We start from the raw sequence: 17328 nt of genomic DNA, 5'->3' as shown, positions 1-17328 counted from the left end.
AGGCACGTTATAGACAGGAGCGGAACAGGCAGAACTCAATCTTCCGAAGGAAGAAGCGTCAGCAGGAAGAACGTTATCGCGAAGCTATGGAAGAGCTGTACCGCGCTAAAAATACACGGAAGTTCTACGAGAAGCTGAACCGCTCGGGCAGAGGATGTTTGCACAAGCCGACATGTGCCGAGATAATCACGGGAATATTCTCACGAGCGAGCGTGAGGTGGTCGAGAGATGGGGGCAGCATTACAATGAGCACCTTAATGGTGACGATGCAAGCACCAAAGGTGGCGTGGCAACAGATCTAGGAGTAAGTGTTCTGCAGGACAAAAGATTTCCAGCCCCTAACCTCCAGGAGATTGAGGAGGATGTTGACTGGTTGAAAAATAACAAAGCCACTGGAGCAGTTCAACTACCAAGCGAGCTTCTAAAATATGGTGGAGAAGCACTGCGGAGAGCACTACACTGACCAGATGTTCGCCATCCACCAGGTGTTGCAGAAATGCCGCGAATACAACGTGCCCACACATCACTTGTTCATCGATTTCGAATCGGCGCATAATACAATCGATCGATACCAGCTATGGCAGATTGTGCACCAATACGGATTCCTGGATAAACTGATATATGATTAATCAAGGCGACGATGGATCGAGTGATGTGCTTGCTGTTCATCATTGCTGCAGAGAGTGTAATAAGGAGAGCGGGGGTAAACACAAGTGGAACGATTTTCACGAAGTTCGTTCAGCTGCTTGATTTCGCTGGTGATTTTGATATTATAGCTCACACATTTGAGACAATGACGAAAACGTACATCCGACTGAAGAATGAAGCCAGGGGAATCAGATTAGTCATTAATGTGTCAAAGACAAAGTACATGATGGCAAAGGGCTCTAGAGAAGAATTACCGCGCTCGCCACCCCGAATTTATATCGACAGTGATTGAATCGAGGCGGTTGAAGAATTCGTGCACTTTGGCTCCCTGATGACCGCCGACAACGATACCAGCAGAGAAATTCAGAGGCGCATTTTGGCAGGAAATTGAGCTTACTTTGGACTCCACAGAATTCTACCATCGAACATAGTTCGCCGTCACACGAAGTTAACTATCTACAAAACGCTGATTAGACCGGTAGACCTCTATAGGCACGAAGCATGAACTCTACGTGCAGAGGACCAACGCGCCCTTGGAGATTTCGAACGGAAGGTGTTGCGTACCATCTACGGCGGAGTGCAGATGGAAGACGAGACTTGGAGAAGGCGAATGAAACGCGAGCTGCACCTACACCACGAAAATCGGGAGGCTACGGTGGGGGGTCACGTCATCAGGATGCCGGATAGCAACCCGGCTAAAATGTTTCTCGAGAGTCATCCAACCGCTACAAGAAGACGTGGTGCGCAGGTGGGTCGATCAAATGAAGGACGATTTGCGGACAATACGCAGAGTGCGAAACTGGACATATACAGCCATGGACAGAGTAGAATGGAGACGACTCCTATGTACATCAGAAGACACTCAGTCCTTAGTCTGACTGGTAAGCAAGCTTCTGAAAACGTGAAGTCGGCTATTATGGCAGCCATATTGGTGTTCTTCGACAATTAACTCCAACTAACCCTGAATTTAGGAAAATCACTATTCATTGCATGCATAATTAACAAGAAAACAGTATTACTCCTTATTACTCTATACATTCATTTATTACTTTTGTTAATCTTGACTGTTTGTATAAACTAAGTTTAGTTTGCATGGACTGAATGAAGTCTGCAGATTCAAAGGAAGGTAATACCTACTTCCAAAACACCCTTTTAAAATGTGGTCCGAAATTGTCAAAAAATTTAAGATTTGAAGCATTTTGAACCATCCATCCCCGGGTTGAGTCATCGTCGGCTCGTGTCCGCGTCCTTCCTTGTCGGAACCGGAACAAAGTCGGTGGGGTGAGTAACAAAAACCTTGTGTGTGAACCCAAGCGAAAAGAAATGTGTCTTCTGCTGCTGCCGTTATGATTCCGGGCGCTGTAGATTTGTCACTTGCGCAATTGACCCACATACTTTGCTGGATTCTTCTTTTTTCATTCTCCTGCTCTCAAAGAGCTGGAGAAGTAGCTGCAGATAACAGTGAATAAGGCACGGCATATATGTATGAAAAGGCTGAGAATAGAATGGCTTCTTCGGAGTGAATCAGTACGACTTACAATAATGGTATTTTGAGGAAGAAGTATCCCTGGGTAAGACATTAATTGAAAGGAGTAATACCATGTAGACTTACAATTACGGAGAGATCACGATTTACAATCAAGCTCAATCGCACAATCTTACCAAGAGTTACTCCTTACAGCATGGATGATTTTCCGAACAAAGGTCAGTAATGTTGACAGAAAACGCAATTGCTTAGGGATACACATAAAATATTTATAGAGTTAACAGGACATTTTTGAGTATGGAAGGCGTACAATCTATTATTAAATTATTCATATCCCGTGGGGAGGTGGTGACAATGGAAATTTTTACTAGATAAATGATACCCTTACTCACAGTTCCGCTACCGTACCGATTCAAAATTATTGATTCTATTTTAGGAATCAACCTCATCATCGATATGCGTTTCATGTTTGTCTCCAAATGTAAGAGCACAATTTAAATAGGATAAAAAATTCCATCAATCGATAGATTTGGTTTGATGATTGACGCAACCGTTTTTTTTCTTCTAAAATGAAAAGCGTTTATCGGAAAAAATCATGTGTGCACAATGATGTTGATACAACGGGCATCATCTCATCTAATGAAAATAAAACCAATCATGCGGAACGCAAGCACGCACAATAACTGGAGATAAAAATGATGGTTTGTCACGGTTTGTTGTTCTCTCTTTTAGGAGTTCCATTTTTACCTTATCGCAACACTCACAGGCGGATGGTTAGGGTTTTTCAGTGGAAATCTGGAGGTTGGAAAATGATAGAAGACGTTGTACAAGCAATGGCAAGGTCTTCTTCTCTATACGATAAAGAATGTTCAAGGAAATATAGAGTGTACGTCACACTGTGTCTACATATTCTTCTTGACATAATGTTCATACTATGGCTAAAGCTACTCCGAGCATTAATCAACAATAGTATGCCGCGAAACTCGGTATGTGGTTGCTGCTCTCCATCCTCGGTCACGCCCAGTGCTCGCCAGATCATGCTCCACCTCTTCCTCCCATCGTGCTATCTGCACTCCAAGCCTTCTTGTGCCAACCGAATCAGTAGCGAAATTTATAGAATTGTTGTCCGGTATTCTTGCAACATGTCCGGCCCACCGTATCCTTCCGGCCTTGGCCATCTTCTGCATGCTAGGTTCGCCGTAGAGTGCAGTGAGTTCGTGGTTCATCTTCCGCCGCCATCGTCCGTTCATCGTCCTTAGCACGCATCGTTCGAAAACTTCGAGTGCTTGCAGGTTCTCCTTGAACATGGTCCAAGTCTCGTGATTGTAGAGAACCACCGGTTTTATTAACGTTTTGTACATGGTGTATTTGGCGCGGAAGTGGTTCTTTTTAGACCGCAGCTTCTTCTCTAGCTCATGGTAGGCTCTACTTTCACTGATGATGCGCCTTTGCATTTCACGACTTATTTTGTTGCCAGCCGTCAGTAAGGATCCGAAATACCAAGCCCCCACGCAGAAAAATATATTGTAAAACCAAAGCAATTCTGCATAGATTCAACAAATTTTATTGTTGACTCAGCGCTTACCTGCAAATTTTGTTGATTCAACAAATTCATAAAGTCATAACAACAATGAAGTTTTGTGTTTCTAAAATTGCTCGAAATTAACCTGCTGTCAAAACCAATGTATATTTTTTTTTCGAAACAAAAATACGATTTGTCAAATCTACAAAAGCAATGCTTTGAAGTAATAAAAGGTGTTGTATTGAAACTAAAATTTGATTTTGTTGTTTCAACGATGCTGTTTTTTGAACTAATAATATTTAAACTGTTTTGTTGTTTATTGTTTATTTACATTAATGTAAACAAATCTTAATATTTTAAATTTTACACTGTACATCGCCCAAGCAATAAAAATGACGACTGTAGATAACTTTTGTTCCGATTTGATGTTGTGGCGCGATTCCTGCTAATCAATTTTTCGTCAATCCCATTTTCTCTGTTGATTTCATTCTGTAATCATGGTTTATTCTGAAATAGATATATAAATTATTATATCATTACAAGATCAATCATGTCAAATTTAACTTTACCAATCCTCATGCGATTTCACTTTTTACGTAAATAAAATTATAATTCTCCTATCCGAACCGACTGGCTGAAATTAGCAACAAAATCCATTAAATCATGAAATCACAATTTTATCTTTACAGCTATTCTCTTACCTTCATTAACAACCGTTTACCGTCTAGCTAAAAGAAGCTTCATGAAAAGCAAAACTTGGATAACAGTTTTCAATCATTTTTACTTTTCTAATGCACTTTTCACCGAAATTCTGTGACGAAAAAAGAAAATAAAAACAATGTGTACTGTTTACCTCCCAAAAACAAAATGGTGACCTTAAGGTGAAGATATAACGAAGCCACACCTTGAATTTTCAAGAGCACAAATCTAAAGAACCGAATGTCGGTTTGCGCTGAAAAGTTGATCGATTGGTCACCTGTTGGTGTAGACCAATCGATCAACTTTTCAGCGCAAAACGACATACTGTTCTTTAGATTTGTGCTCTTGAAAATTCAAGGTGTGGCTTCGTCATATCTTCACCTTAATACACCAAAATTGTTGATTCTACAAAATTGTTTTTTAGAAACAATAACAAAGATTTGTTGATTTTAAAATATTGTGTAGATCTTTTATTCAAATCGAAAAAAATGTTGTTTCGAAAATATTGCTGAATAGAAACAAAAAAATTGCATGATCAATTCAATGCATACGGAAATGATCGATTCTAATCGATGTGTTTTTAGGTTCTACCTATCGATATTTTTCTGCGTGCCAAACTATTGGTTCTCTGTGCAATTTCGCTTGCTCAGGTGTAGCAACTACGAAGTGTACGGTCACCAATGCTCATGCTCATGCTCATGTAGACGCATTCCCGCACCACCTCGAATCCGGTAAGGTTCGGTTCTGCCTACCAGCATGAACTTTGTTTTCGACGCATTCAACACTAGTCCGACCTACTGCTTTGCGTTTCAGCCGGGTGTACAGCTCTGCCACCATTCCAAATAATCAAATACCGGATTTTGTGAAGATCGTACCCCGGCTGTTGAGCCCGGCTCATTGCATTAGACTTTCCAGAGCGATGTTGAAGTCATGCCTAAAGTCCATCCCCATGTCGTCGCAGTCCTCGGCGAGATTTGAATGAACTGGATAGTTTACCAGAATATCTTACGAAGTGCAGTCCATCGTTACTTTAATCAGTCTAGTCAGTTACCCAGGAAAGCCGTTTTCGTCTATAACTTTCCATGGCTCTGCGTGGTCGATACTGTCGTAAGCCGCCTTGAAGTCGATAAACAGGTGATGTGTTGGGACCTCATACTTATGGTATTTCTGGAGGATTTGCCATAAGTGAAGATCTGGTCCGTTGTCGACGAGCCGTCGATGAAGCCGGCTTGATGACGTCCCACAAACTCATTCGTTGACAGATGACGGAAAATGATCTGGGATATCACTTTGTAAGCAGCATTCAAAATGGTAACCGCTCTCATTCTAAATGTTCGCCTTTCTTGTGAACCCTTCTTTCTACTTTTCCGATAGCTGTTTAGTTTTCCAGATCCTGACTATCAACCTGTCTGCAGGTGACCAACTTTACTGGGTTAGTCTTGATGAGTTCAGTTGCGATACAATCCTTTCCAGCTGCTTTGTTGGTTTTGAGCTAGTGAATGGCATCCTTAACTGCCCTCAGTGGAGGGCTATTTTTTGTCCTCTGCTGCATTGGCGTAGTTCTTCCCTCCGTTGTCGTTGTCGTGACTTCCCGTGCCTACGATCTCCACGCCATTCAGATGCTCATCGAAGTGCTGCTTTCTCCTTTGGATTACCTCACGTCCGCCCGTCAAGAGGCCCCCGTCCTTATCCCTGTTTCCGTGTTTCTTGGGAACGGCACAGCAGCTCCATTTCTTCACAATCCGGTTCTTCCAGGCGGCACTTTTTTGCCTAAAGAGGTGGGTCTGCTGTTTTCGCTTCTGTTTGTAACATTACACATTCTGCCGGGTTCTTTGCTGCAGCATTACCACCCGTGTTGCGTTCTTCTACTCAAAAATCTCTCTACACTCTTCGTCGAGCCATTCGTTCCATTATATCCTTTCCACGTAACCAACGGTATCAGGTATCAGGTATCAGAAGGCCGGCTCCAGAGGCACGTTATCCTCCATTTGGGACATTTGTGCCATCGCCATACATATAAGCCTATTTCATCATTTACCTGAGGGAATGGGACAAGGGATGGAATGGGATTAGGAAAGGGAAAGGTGATGAAATAGGAAGGGGTGCCCTAGAAGAGGGAATGAACGCATAAGCGCAACGAGAGCTCATAGCCCATACCACAACGGGTTTAATCAATGCCCTGAAAAGGACATTGTAAAACGCATAAGCGTAAAGAGAGCCTATAGCTCATTGGAAGGTAGCTTGTGACGTCATGAAACTTTCAATATGACATTGAAAGGCACGTCATCGAAAGCATCCTCAATATTCAAGAAATCACCCAAGCAAAAACTACGTTTGAGCGAGTACTTTCTGTAAAAGAGTCACTGTGGACATCCCAAATTGGGAATCATGTGAGTTCACATGAAAAGGCATGTCAGCTAGACGAACATCACAGATGTGATAATCGACAATGCGTTTCAAGCATTTCAGAAAGAACGAGGTAACCAGATGAATCTGGAACTCATTCCTTCTTTATGCAACGCACGCACCCTTTCGGGATAAAATTTTAGAGTAATTTCACGCCATGAAAATACCCAATAGCAAACTACAAGAGTTCAAAACATGTTTGAAATACTCAAATCCCTTTGGAGAAAAATAGGACAAACCCCCATTTGCACCTGGAGATTTGAAGTAAGCAGAGCTTTTTAGGGCCCACTAAAGTCGATTATACAGGGTGTTGGGTTCCTGAGTGCAAACTTTTTAAAGGGTGATAGAGGATCATAAATGGAGAAAAAAAATTGTTCTATGCATATGGTCAAATCTCAACCGTTACGTAGTTATTGAACTTCCCATGTTTATGACTCTTATTGCCTTAACTGGCAATAACTTGAAAATGGTCGAACTTATCGAAGTTTTTTTACCTTTATTCGTAAGATTATTGAATTTTCTAACAAATGGCATCTTTTAATCGATTGGTTTAGTTAAATAACTAAGTTTTCTAGAGAAAAATAGCTAAAAATAGTGTAATTTTATTGGTTTTTGTCAATTATCTTTGAAACATGCGTAATAAATTAAAATTCTTTCTTTGGCAAAGTTGTGGCCCCTGTTACACTCTACAATTCGTTCTTTGACACCAAACTTCTATCTCTTGTTATTTTGTTGCAATTTCGATTTTAACATCGCATTTCAGATCATAAATTTGCAATTGTCATGGAAAGCATTTTTTTGCGCATTGTGCCGCACATTTAAATCAAAATTGCAAGAAAAAGATAAGAGCTAGAACTTTGGTGTCAAAGAACGATTTGTAAGGTGTAACAGGGGTCACAACTTTGCCAAAGAAAGAATTTTAACTTATTACGCATGTTTCAAAGATAATTGACAAAAACCAATAAAAATACACTATTTTTAGCTATTTTCCTCTAGAAAATTTAATTATTTAACTAAACCAATCGATTCAAAGATGCCATTTGTTAGAAAATTCAATAATCTTTCGAATAAGGGTAAAAAAACTTCAATAAGTTTGACCATTTTCAAGTTATTGCCAGTTAAGGCAATAAGAGTCATAAACATGGGAAGTTCAATAACTACGCAACGGTTGAGATTTGGCCATATGCGTAGAACAATTTTTTTCTCCATTTATGGTCCTCTATCACCATTTAAAAAGTTTGCACTCAGGAACCTAACACCCTGTATAGCTATAATTCTCGAGCGGAAGCTAGAGATTCGTAACTATACAAAAGAATGGTTTATCAGAAGATATTTTGAACTTGAACATATCAGAGTTCCATTCAGGAATACCTCTTACGGTCGCACAGACCGCAGAGGACAAGCTTCTTTTAAAGCAATAGTTATGGTATACCACAATGGAGGGCGTTGTAGGTACAAAACCACAATGAAACTCTCTTGGAGTAGCAATGGAAGCGAGTTATCCGTAAAATGTGGTCGCAACCAGTTAGTACAGGTTCCCTAGTTTGTTAAGCAGGATCGCCTAAATACGCAAATTTTGCGAAGGAACACTCAAAAGTGCAAAGAAGGTCAAATGGAGACTCCTCATCTGACAAATGCCAATCAGTCAACTCATGACAAATTCTGCTCATGCAGAGTTGGGTTAGGTGCAATTCTATGTTAAGTTATCCATGAACTGTACTACCTAAGTAATACATCCAACTGAAGCATTTCAAATTAATGTTTGAGCTACTTCAGATGATATAAACATCGTAGCAATACTGCCAAATATTAGCGAAAAGATGCTGAAAACAAGAGCATGCTTGAAGGCATCCATAAAGAAAGCTTGAAACATGCTGTTGATGTTATTCTAAAATATAGCATGCCCGAGGCACGACAATTCATTTATAATGAAAGATGCAAAACTGGGTTCACAAGGTAACCTATATAGAAGTTACCCTGCGAAAATGAAGTTTTCGAAGTAAATCCACTTGAGCTACGCACGCTTTTTACGCTGAAAATTGATCTGAGGTTTCCTAGCCGTAGCCACTACCCAAACTAGACAGGATTACACTCTTCACAATCACAGCACAAAAAGGAAACATCAATGACGAACCAAATCGGTGTCAATTAAAAAACGCCAATGGCGAAAACGCATTAAGCGAAACCATGAAGGTAGTAATGTAAGCTAATTTACAACATTGGAATAATCCCGCCCTTATTTAGCCTCAAATTTGAGATTTAAGAAGGGCAACTGATTATCTCGGAGAAACGCAAGGTCCAATGCACTATTGCTCCGGTTAGTGCAGTAAGGGCGTAATACTGTGGAGGACGCCCTAATTCTCCACAGGCTCCGTTTGTGGTTAGGTTTTTATTAAACCCCCCTAACCATTCATTCCTTGGCACGGTAAGCATAAAGCCGCATAACACCATGAATTAGGGGTCACCTGTTTAGTGGACTCTTACCACTGGATCAGGCGGTCCGTAGTGTTATTCTTAGCCAATTGGAACAACCGCTACCGACACTACACAGCTATCTAGGCTGATTGGGAAAGAAAGTTAACATTGATGATTAACTTCCAAACGAGCCCGAACAGCCCCTGAATGCAGCATTACCACCCGTGTTGCGTTCTTCTACTCAAAAATCTCTCTACACTCTTCGTCGAGCCATTCGTTCCATTATATCCTTTCCACGTAACCAACGGTACTGTCGCCTGCGTCGTTGATGACTGCTCTTACAGTATGCTGATGCGACTTCCGTTTGCTTCAGTCGATCTAGGTTATGCCGTGGTGGTCGCAGGTATCGTCCACTGTTGATGACGGAAAGTTTTGGGCGCAGTTTGACTATCACCAGATATGTAGTGGTCACAGTCGATGTTAGCTGAACGCTAGCGAACCTGGTGGTGGAAGTAAAGCTTTTGTCTACAGCGTAGTACGCTTTGATATTTTTTTTATTTTTCCATGGAAATTCATTCCAATCTAGTTCTCCAAGTGGCAATTTCACGACTTCCACCTCGAAATTTCTAATTTGTTCGAAGATACACATCTGTTCTGTGACGATAGGTCCTGACGCCGATAATGTCGAAGAAGTACCATCTGTCGATCAGAACGTGGTGGAATTGCGCTTCCGTCTGCTGGGGTGATCTCCAGGTGTAACGATAAGGGAAACTGTGCTGGAAGAAGGTGCTACGAATGAGCATGTTCTTGGAGGCGGCGGAGTTGATGAGTCGTAGTAGAACCTTAGTTGACCTAGAGTCCTGTAAATTTCCGCACTACAGTTTCGGCCGATTGCCGCAAAGTTGCCTCCAGCCTGTTTTGGATGACACGTGCTTGCCACCCGGTTGCTGCGATGCGAAAGAGGACGATCGTCGGCGGCGCGGTCTCTCCTGTCCGACCGGCTCGAGTCTTCGTGTCGTTGACGACCGACGACGTGCGCGTCGCGACGTCGCGAAGTCGCGATGTCTGATGGAGCGCGAATATTGTTGTCGCGGTTGGGTCGCGGTGTTCGATGATGCGCGAATGCTGACGATTCGCATCTCTGCGCATAGGGTGCTAAACTGGTATGCCACAAGTCCTTACATAGGGAACAGACGCTACTGTGAGTCGCTTCTTCTAAATAAAAGCCCCCAAGGTTTGCATTTGCAACTCTGTGATGTGCGTGTAGAGCCAGTGTAACCTTTTTTTCAGAACTGTTGTCATCCCTGATTATACGATCACTAACGTTACGATTCGGGAATATTGCTTGATAATATTCCCGAATCGTAACGTTAGAAATTGGTAATAACAATCGCCAATAAAATTGATTCGCACAAAGATGCAATGTGAAACGAGTTCACCCATTTATTTTAGGGGCAATAAAAAAAAAATTAAAAGAACGTCCAACGTCATCTCGTCGACCCAAACATGGCAGAGTAACAGATTTTTTCCCTCAGATCCAAAAGCAAAACTTCAATGCGAAAAACTAATCTAAGTGATTCAATTTCTTCGGACATTAAATTGCTCCTAATTAAGTTGAACACTAATACCCACTCACATAAACATCACCGCAGTAGGTACATTGATGAAAACAAAATAAACCAAAATTACGATTCAATTAATATGATCACGTCTTTTAATTACAGAGCCCTAGCCCAACTGCAGCAAAAGCAGCACCATTCGACAGGGAATCAACAAGCTTTTATGAGTTTCACAATGCGGCAAACGTGTATATGTAGCTCATAGCCACTAACCAACCACCCAATCAAATCATGCAACCAAGTCCCTACATTTGGTTAGCGCATTACCAGCTGTTACCTCTAGTAGCACACCATGCTGATGCATGTAGAAAGCATGCAGCTTTTCATAATCCCTCGTGCTAATCCCGAAGGGCTGAAATTTCGATCAAAAGCTTGTCGCATCTCCCTCCCAGCTAAACGGGGTAGTTACTGCTACTACGTCTAATTGTAGTTGGCAACAGTGCAAAGTGTACGCTATGTCCCTATTATAATGCCAATAAAACGATTCGTTGAAATTGATTTTGCCATCAATGGAAGTTTTGATGAGAAATTCCACGCCAGAAGAATAAATACACAGTGAATATACTTCGAGTATTGAATAAGCATTACGAAAATCCCTAGCAAACTTTACGTAAAAAAGTCGAATGGGAACTTGAAAAAGAAGTGAACGCAGTACAAACAGCTGTTTCAAACCTTTATTTGGAGTAGAATTAAACGGATTTTGAGTAGCATTCCGCATCAGTTTTACGGATGGTGACCGCATCTATCCACTTCCCGTCGGAAACAAACCGTGGCAAGCAGCCAATGTGCTGCCTTTCCGAGTAAAATGCAAATCCAGTTGGATGAGTTTCGTGTCACGTCGTCGTATGTTATCATCACATATGGCTCAGTTTAGTTCGCTGGGAAGGGCTCCTCATCGAATCCGTACAAATCTCCCTGCAGCCACCAGCTGGTAACATTCCGTCGGACCGGCGTCATGAACAGATGGGTCGAGCTCAGCTCAACACTGCCGAAGAAGTTCGGCATCAGGTCATCGTCTGGGCGAGTGAAATTAATCACGGTTAAAAATTCACGGCTCATAATTAGGTAGTCTACTCGATAATCGAAAGTAAGCATGATATCCCGCGCTTCCGCATGTGGTCCACTTTCGAGGTAGAACGAATAAAGCAGCTTATCACCTGGAAATTGGGCAATATGGTGTCATTGTTATGAATGTTATTTTTATGCCGGTTTTGAACGATACTGATGCACCTGGTAATCGCGACCCTAAGGCAAGGTAAAACGCTTCGAATGTTCTGCTGAACGCAATCAAAAGTATGACGAACGAAATCAAAGATTTCATATTGTGCAATTCGACGTGGTGGTTACAATCAAAGCGAAAATCACACTGCTTATTGAACCGGGGTTAGCAATATTTTCGATACCTGGAAGTGATGTGTTCCATGTTATCTAATACGCCAGTGATAAGACAAGATGTTGTAATATTCAATCGCCAATATTACAGAGATAAGGTATTAGGTTTAGGGTTCGTATACCAAGCCGATTGACACCCAGCTGTACAGCAAGTGCACTGCTGATTATGTCTGAGTTCAAATCCCGACACGGTTCAAAATCTTTTCGTAATAGAAGTTTCCTTCACTTTCCTGGGAAGGAATTATTTATTACAGGCAGGAATACACTCATCCCTTCCAGGAATTCCTCCATGTATTCACCCATGAGCTGCACCAGGGATGTATCCAGGGATTCCTTCAGGGATTTCTCCATAAATACCTCCAGCGATTCCTCCAGAAATTCTTCCAGGAATTCCTCTAGGGATTCCTAGAGCAGTTCCTGCAAAGATTCTGAAGAAATTCCATGAAAAAAATCTGTAGGTAGGAATCCCAGGAAGAAATCCTGGAGAAATTCCTGTAAGAATTCTTGAAAGATTCCCTGGAGGAATGCCTGGAAAAATATCTGAAAGAATGCCTGGAAGAATTTCTGGAGGAATCCCTGGAGAAATTTCTGGAGGAATTTCTGGAGGAATCCCTGAAGGAATTTCTGGCTGGAGGAATCGCTGGTGGAATCCCTGAAGTAGTTCATGGAGCAATCCCTGGAGAAATTCCTGGAGGAATTCCTTTTGGAATCTCTGGAGGAATCCCTGGAGTAATTCCTGGAGGAATCTCTGCAGGAATTCCTGGAGGAATCTTTGTAGGAATTCTTGGAGAAATCTCTACAGGAATTTCTGGAGGAATCTCTGCAGGAATTTCTGGAGGCATCTCTGCAGGAATTACTCTGAATGGAGTTTCAGAGCGTATCAAGGCTTTCAGGATTGTTTCCCCTGGAACACCCCTGGAATGCTCCTGAAACCCCTTGGGATCCCCTGAGAGATCTCTGGAACGTCTCTGAAACACCATGGAACACCCCTGAAATTCTTGAACTTCCCTGGAACGGTTCTGGAACCCTCTGAATTTCTCTGAGATCCCTATAAAAGCCTTGGAAGTTCCAAGTTCTAAGTTGGAACGCACCCGAAACCCCTTCAAAACCCCTGGAACTCTCGTGGAATCCTCCGAGACTTCCTGAAACACCTCTATAACACTCATGTTACCCTGTGAAACGCCTCTGAAACTTCCGGAAGCCCCATGAAACACCCCTGACACTCCATGAGACCCCCTGGAACACCCTGAGCCACTGAAACTTCTTGAAAGCCCCTGAAACGCGCATCGTTTTCCTTGCAATTTGACGGTCAACACTAACGCCTGCTATCGGCGTTGTTATACGAAACCATACTCGTGCAAGATTGTCCCCAGAGTGCAAACTGAGCGATGGATTTTCGAGCGAAATCGTTGTAGGTGTTACCTCTGTTTGCCTCTGATTGTATGATTTGCCCAGCTAGAACAAGGGTAGAAAGTACCTGACAGCTAATGCATAGTTGAGATATTATGTACCAACCTGTAAATAAAAAGAAAATTGTTATTAGAAGGATTATAAGTCTTATCATGACAATTAAAACTAATTTAATTATCTAACGACAACGATTGTCGAACTAACATTCCTTCCCTACTCCGATGACCATCCCGATGCCGGTGCCGTTATTAACTTTATTAATGTTGACCTTTCAAATTGTGAACATTGAGAAAAGTAATTTCAGAGCTATACCTGTTCAAGTACTAAAATGTCTCCAAGCAAAATAACACGCTTTCTAACAATTCCCTCATAGCATGACTCGTTGTTTTTTTTTTACCGATATCATAGAATGTAACGTTTAGAAACAAAAAGTAGAGTTGACATCTATCAATCTTATACTTATGTGCTCGCGAATGAGATCCAATAAAAAATACCGTACATACAGTAGAAAAAACGTATAAGACGTAGCAAAAACAACCAGAATCCATTCGCTCGTTGTTGTGATTCACCGGAATCAAGCAACCAACGAAAGAAAACGCTCGTCATGTCGTTATTTTTCGGTTCCACGCCATTTATCGAGCTTCCCAATGTCAGCTTCTGTCTGTCGCCATCACACTTGGATGTGCTCTTCTTATAAAAAGTACTTGAAGCAATATCCTCTCAATGACTAAATGGAAGAGGATGCCAGGATGCCAGGCATGTGCAATATGTTCCCGCCACATTTTCAGCTATATCATCGTGGCTCAATCTGTTCACGCATCGTGTCAAAATGACAATTTTGAAGTTGCAAAACCGTAGCTACTTTGGAGCCGGATTATGCATTCAAAGTAACTTACTTTCAACGGCGGTAGAGTGGACGTGGGTGTTGGTTGCCTTTTTACATCGTACTAACAGCACCGCATCAGTTCGTGTCAAAGAGTCCTGTTGCGTGATGGTAGAGCTGAGCTGGTGCCACAACGTTTTCGTCTGATTTGATGCGATTCAAGCACTCGTCAACAACAGCGATCCGTCGGCGAAGGCGCTCTGGTGGCGACGACAGTTGATCACGGATGATTGACGACAGATTAATGGATATTTGCTATTTAAAAAGACTTCCGGGAAGCAGCTTTTGGAGCGACTTTCAGTGTAAGCTCCCGAAGTTTTTTTTTTTGCCTTGAGGCTATGGGTAATCGATTGTTGAAAAAGAATCAAACTTTGCCTTCTATAAGGAGCGTGAGACACGCAAGGTTGCATTTTGTTGATAGAAAATGATACATATATTCGATCCTCAAACAAGTTGTGCAATTGAATACTCTCAGCCATGAAACGACTTTTGGCTCAGCAAAAGCATAAGCCAGCATCCATTTATTACGTAACGCTAAAATCGAAAATTCTCCATTACATTACGAGGTACATTTGCCTACAAGTACTTTCCAGCTTACCACGGTAGCTGTCGGTACTTAGCACCGTATCCCAAGCCGGGCCGTCATACCTAAGGCGACACTAGCCGTCTTACGAAGCGACGCTAGCCAGAAGCTTGGACTTCTTGGTATACACCGCAGAGCTGTTGGACATTGTCCGGGACAGTGCCACTATAGCTGTGGAGGCTCTTTTACAGGCGTAATCAACGTGGCTACCGAAGGTGAGCTTATCGTCGATCATCACGACCAAGTGTTTGACGGAGCACTTCGAAGTGATAGTGCAATCGCCTATACTGATCATCGGCTAGCTGCTCCAACTTTTGGAAGTTCACAACCACCACCTCAGTTGAGTCAATTCCAGTTTCCTGGATCTAATCCACTCCTCCAAAACCACCGTAGACCTCCGGCGTAATTTCGTCAGTGAAGCCGACAATTGCCACTCCCACCGGGAACTTTAACCACATCACCTCGTCGTACATGATATACCATAACACCGGACCCAGGATGGAACCTTGCGGGACTCCTGGGGTTATGTGAAAGCACTTCCGACTCACTTCTGTAAACTTTGTAAACTAATACTCGATTCTGGAAGTAACTTCCGAGCATCTTTTACAGGTATTCCCAGACGCAGGAGCGCATCGGCAACTGGTGCTATTGAACGCGATCTTTACATCCGTAGTCACTACTGCACAGTAGTGCTGGAGTACTATCTCGGCAGTTTTTTGTAAGCCGAACTGGTTGCTCGAAAGACCATTTACACCCTCAGTGTGCTTCAACAGTCTGTTAATAATCTGTTTCATCATCTTCCCAGCCGTGTCGATCAAGCATATTGATCTGACATAGATGCCGACCGACGGGTCTCCGCGTGGTTTCCCCGTTTTTGCCAATAGTAGCAAGCTCTGCTACTATTTGCCTAACATATATGAACATCTCGGGTGCCTCTGCAATTGCCACTTTTAAGGCCAGATTTGGAACTCCATCCGAACCTGGGGCCCTACGCTTCCTCAACGGTGACCCCCTCATCGTCAGACCCAGACTCCAGCGGTCCTTCGATAGGAGGCTAATGACTAGGATTATGACGCAGAAAAAGGTCCTCGATGATTCCCTCCAGCATCTCTGGAGACTGCTCTGTAGGAGCCATTACCCCAGCCAACACACGATCGCATATGACTTCGCATACGACTTTGTGTTTGCTGGGACACCTCTTGTCTTGGCCAGCACGATCCTGTCACCCCACGGATTTGCATTGGCACTCTGACAGAGACCCTCAACGTAGGCTTCTTTGCTAGCTCTTTTTTCGATCGTCAGCGCAACTTAAACAGCGGCGAATACCACCCGCTATTCGTTTCGCTCTTTTTAAGTTCGTGCTCGCTGTATCCACCGCCTAGCCCGTAGGCAGGCACGGAGCAGGTCCGCAATCGCTTGAGTCCACGAATAAGCCGGTGGTCTCCCATTTCTAGGGCAGGGGTAGGCATGGTCGCATCGCACACACACGAGAGCATCGCTTCCAGCTCATCACCGCTTAAACCGAGTAGATTTCACTCACGGTGAGCGCTTCACTTAATACCTCGTCGTTGAAGTATTATGTCTTCCACTTCAAGGTCTTGGCCTTGGCCTAGTCGCCTCTTCCTCTACCCGCTGCCTGCTGTTGTTGTAGTCGGTACTATAGCGAACCACCAGGTGATCACTGTGAGTGTAGCCATCGTTTACGCTTCAGTTCGAACTACTTGTTAGGCCAGGACTACAAAAAATAAACGTCGATAATCGACTCCGCTCCGTTCCGACTAAATGTACTCGCTCTGCCAATACGGTCGTCATACAGCCCAAAATCTGCCTAAATTGCTCGATCGACCTCCGCGGAGGCACATAACAACTACAGAAGACCCCGTTTACTTGGGAGATCACGAAGCCCTCGTATGTAGTAGACACCAACACCTGGGCGGGATAGTTACTCGTTGTCCATATTGCCGCAATTTTTCCAGACCTATCCGCGACCCAATTGCCGTTGCCGGCGGGTACTCGGTATGAGTCCACTAAGATGGCGATATGCGTCCCCCACTCAGAAATTACTTGACAAAGTAGTTGCTAGGCTGCGTCACAACACAACAAAACTTGCTCCTGTCAGGACATCCACAGTCCCATGACTTGTGCCCTGATTCCAGACACCCGAAATAAACCTCCGAAGGTTCGTGCATGATCAGTTGGCATACTAAGCCCACCTTGAACTTCCCTACTTTAACGGACTTCTTAGAGTGATTCTGATATTATAAC

At 43.0% G+C, this 17328-nt stretch overlaps 2 protein-coding genes across 2 annotated transcripts in view; both read right to left on the bottom strand.

Moving 5' to 3' along the window:
- The window catches only part of LOC109430330 (tubby-related protein 4), a gene marked incomplete in the record, with an annotated part of 266514 nt that overhangs the window by 67392 nt on the left and 181794 nt on the right, over positions 1 to 17328 (bottom strand).
- On the bottom strand, positions 11428 to 12456 carry LOC109412439 (uncharacterized). The gene is made up of 2 exons (XM_019686078.3): positions 12026 to 12456; positions 11428 to 11952 (listed from the first exon to the last, which is right to left on the bottom strand). Exons 1-2 carry the CDS (start codon positions 12114 to 12116, stop codon positions 11666 to 11668), a joined length of 378 nt encoding a protein of 125 aa, XP_019541623.3. The 5' UTR covers positions 12117 to 12456; the 3' UTR covers positions 11428 to 11665.

This window comes from Aedes albopictus, chromosome 1 (assembly GCF_035046485.1).
Source record: "Aedes albopictus strain Foshan chromosome 1, AalbF5, whole genome shotgun sequence".
Lineage (NCBI taxonomy): Eukaryota > Metazoa > Arthropoda > Insecta > Diptera > Culicidae > Aedes > Aedes albopictus.
The sequence above is the reverse complement of the archived record's forward strand: the minus strand, read 5'-3'. Positions and strand labels throughout refer to the sequence as shown.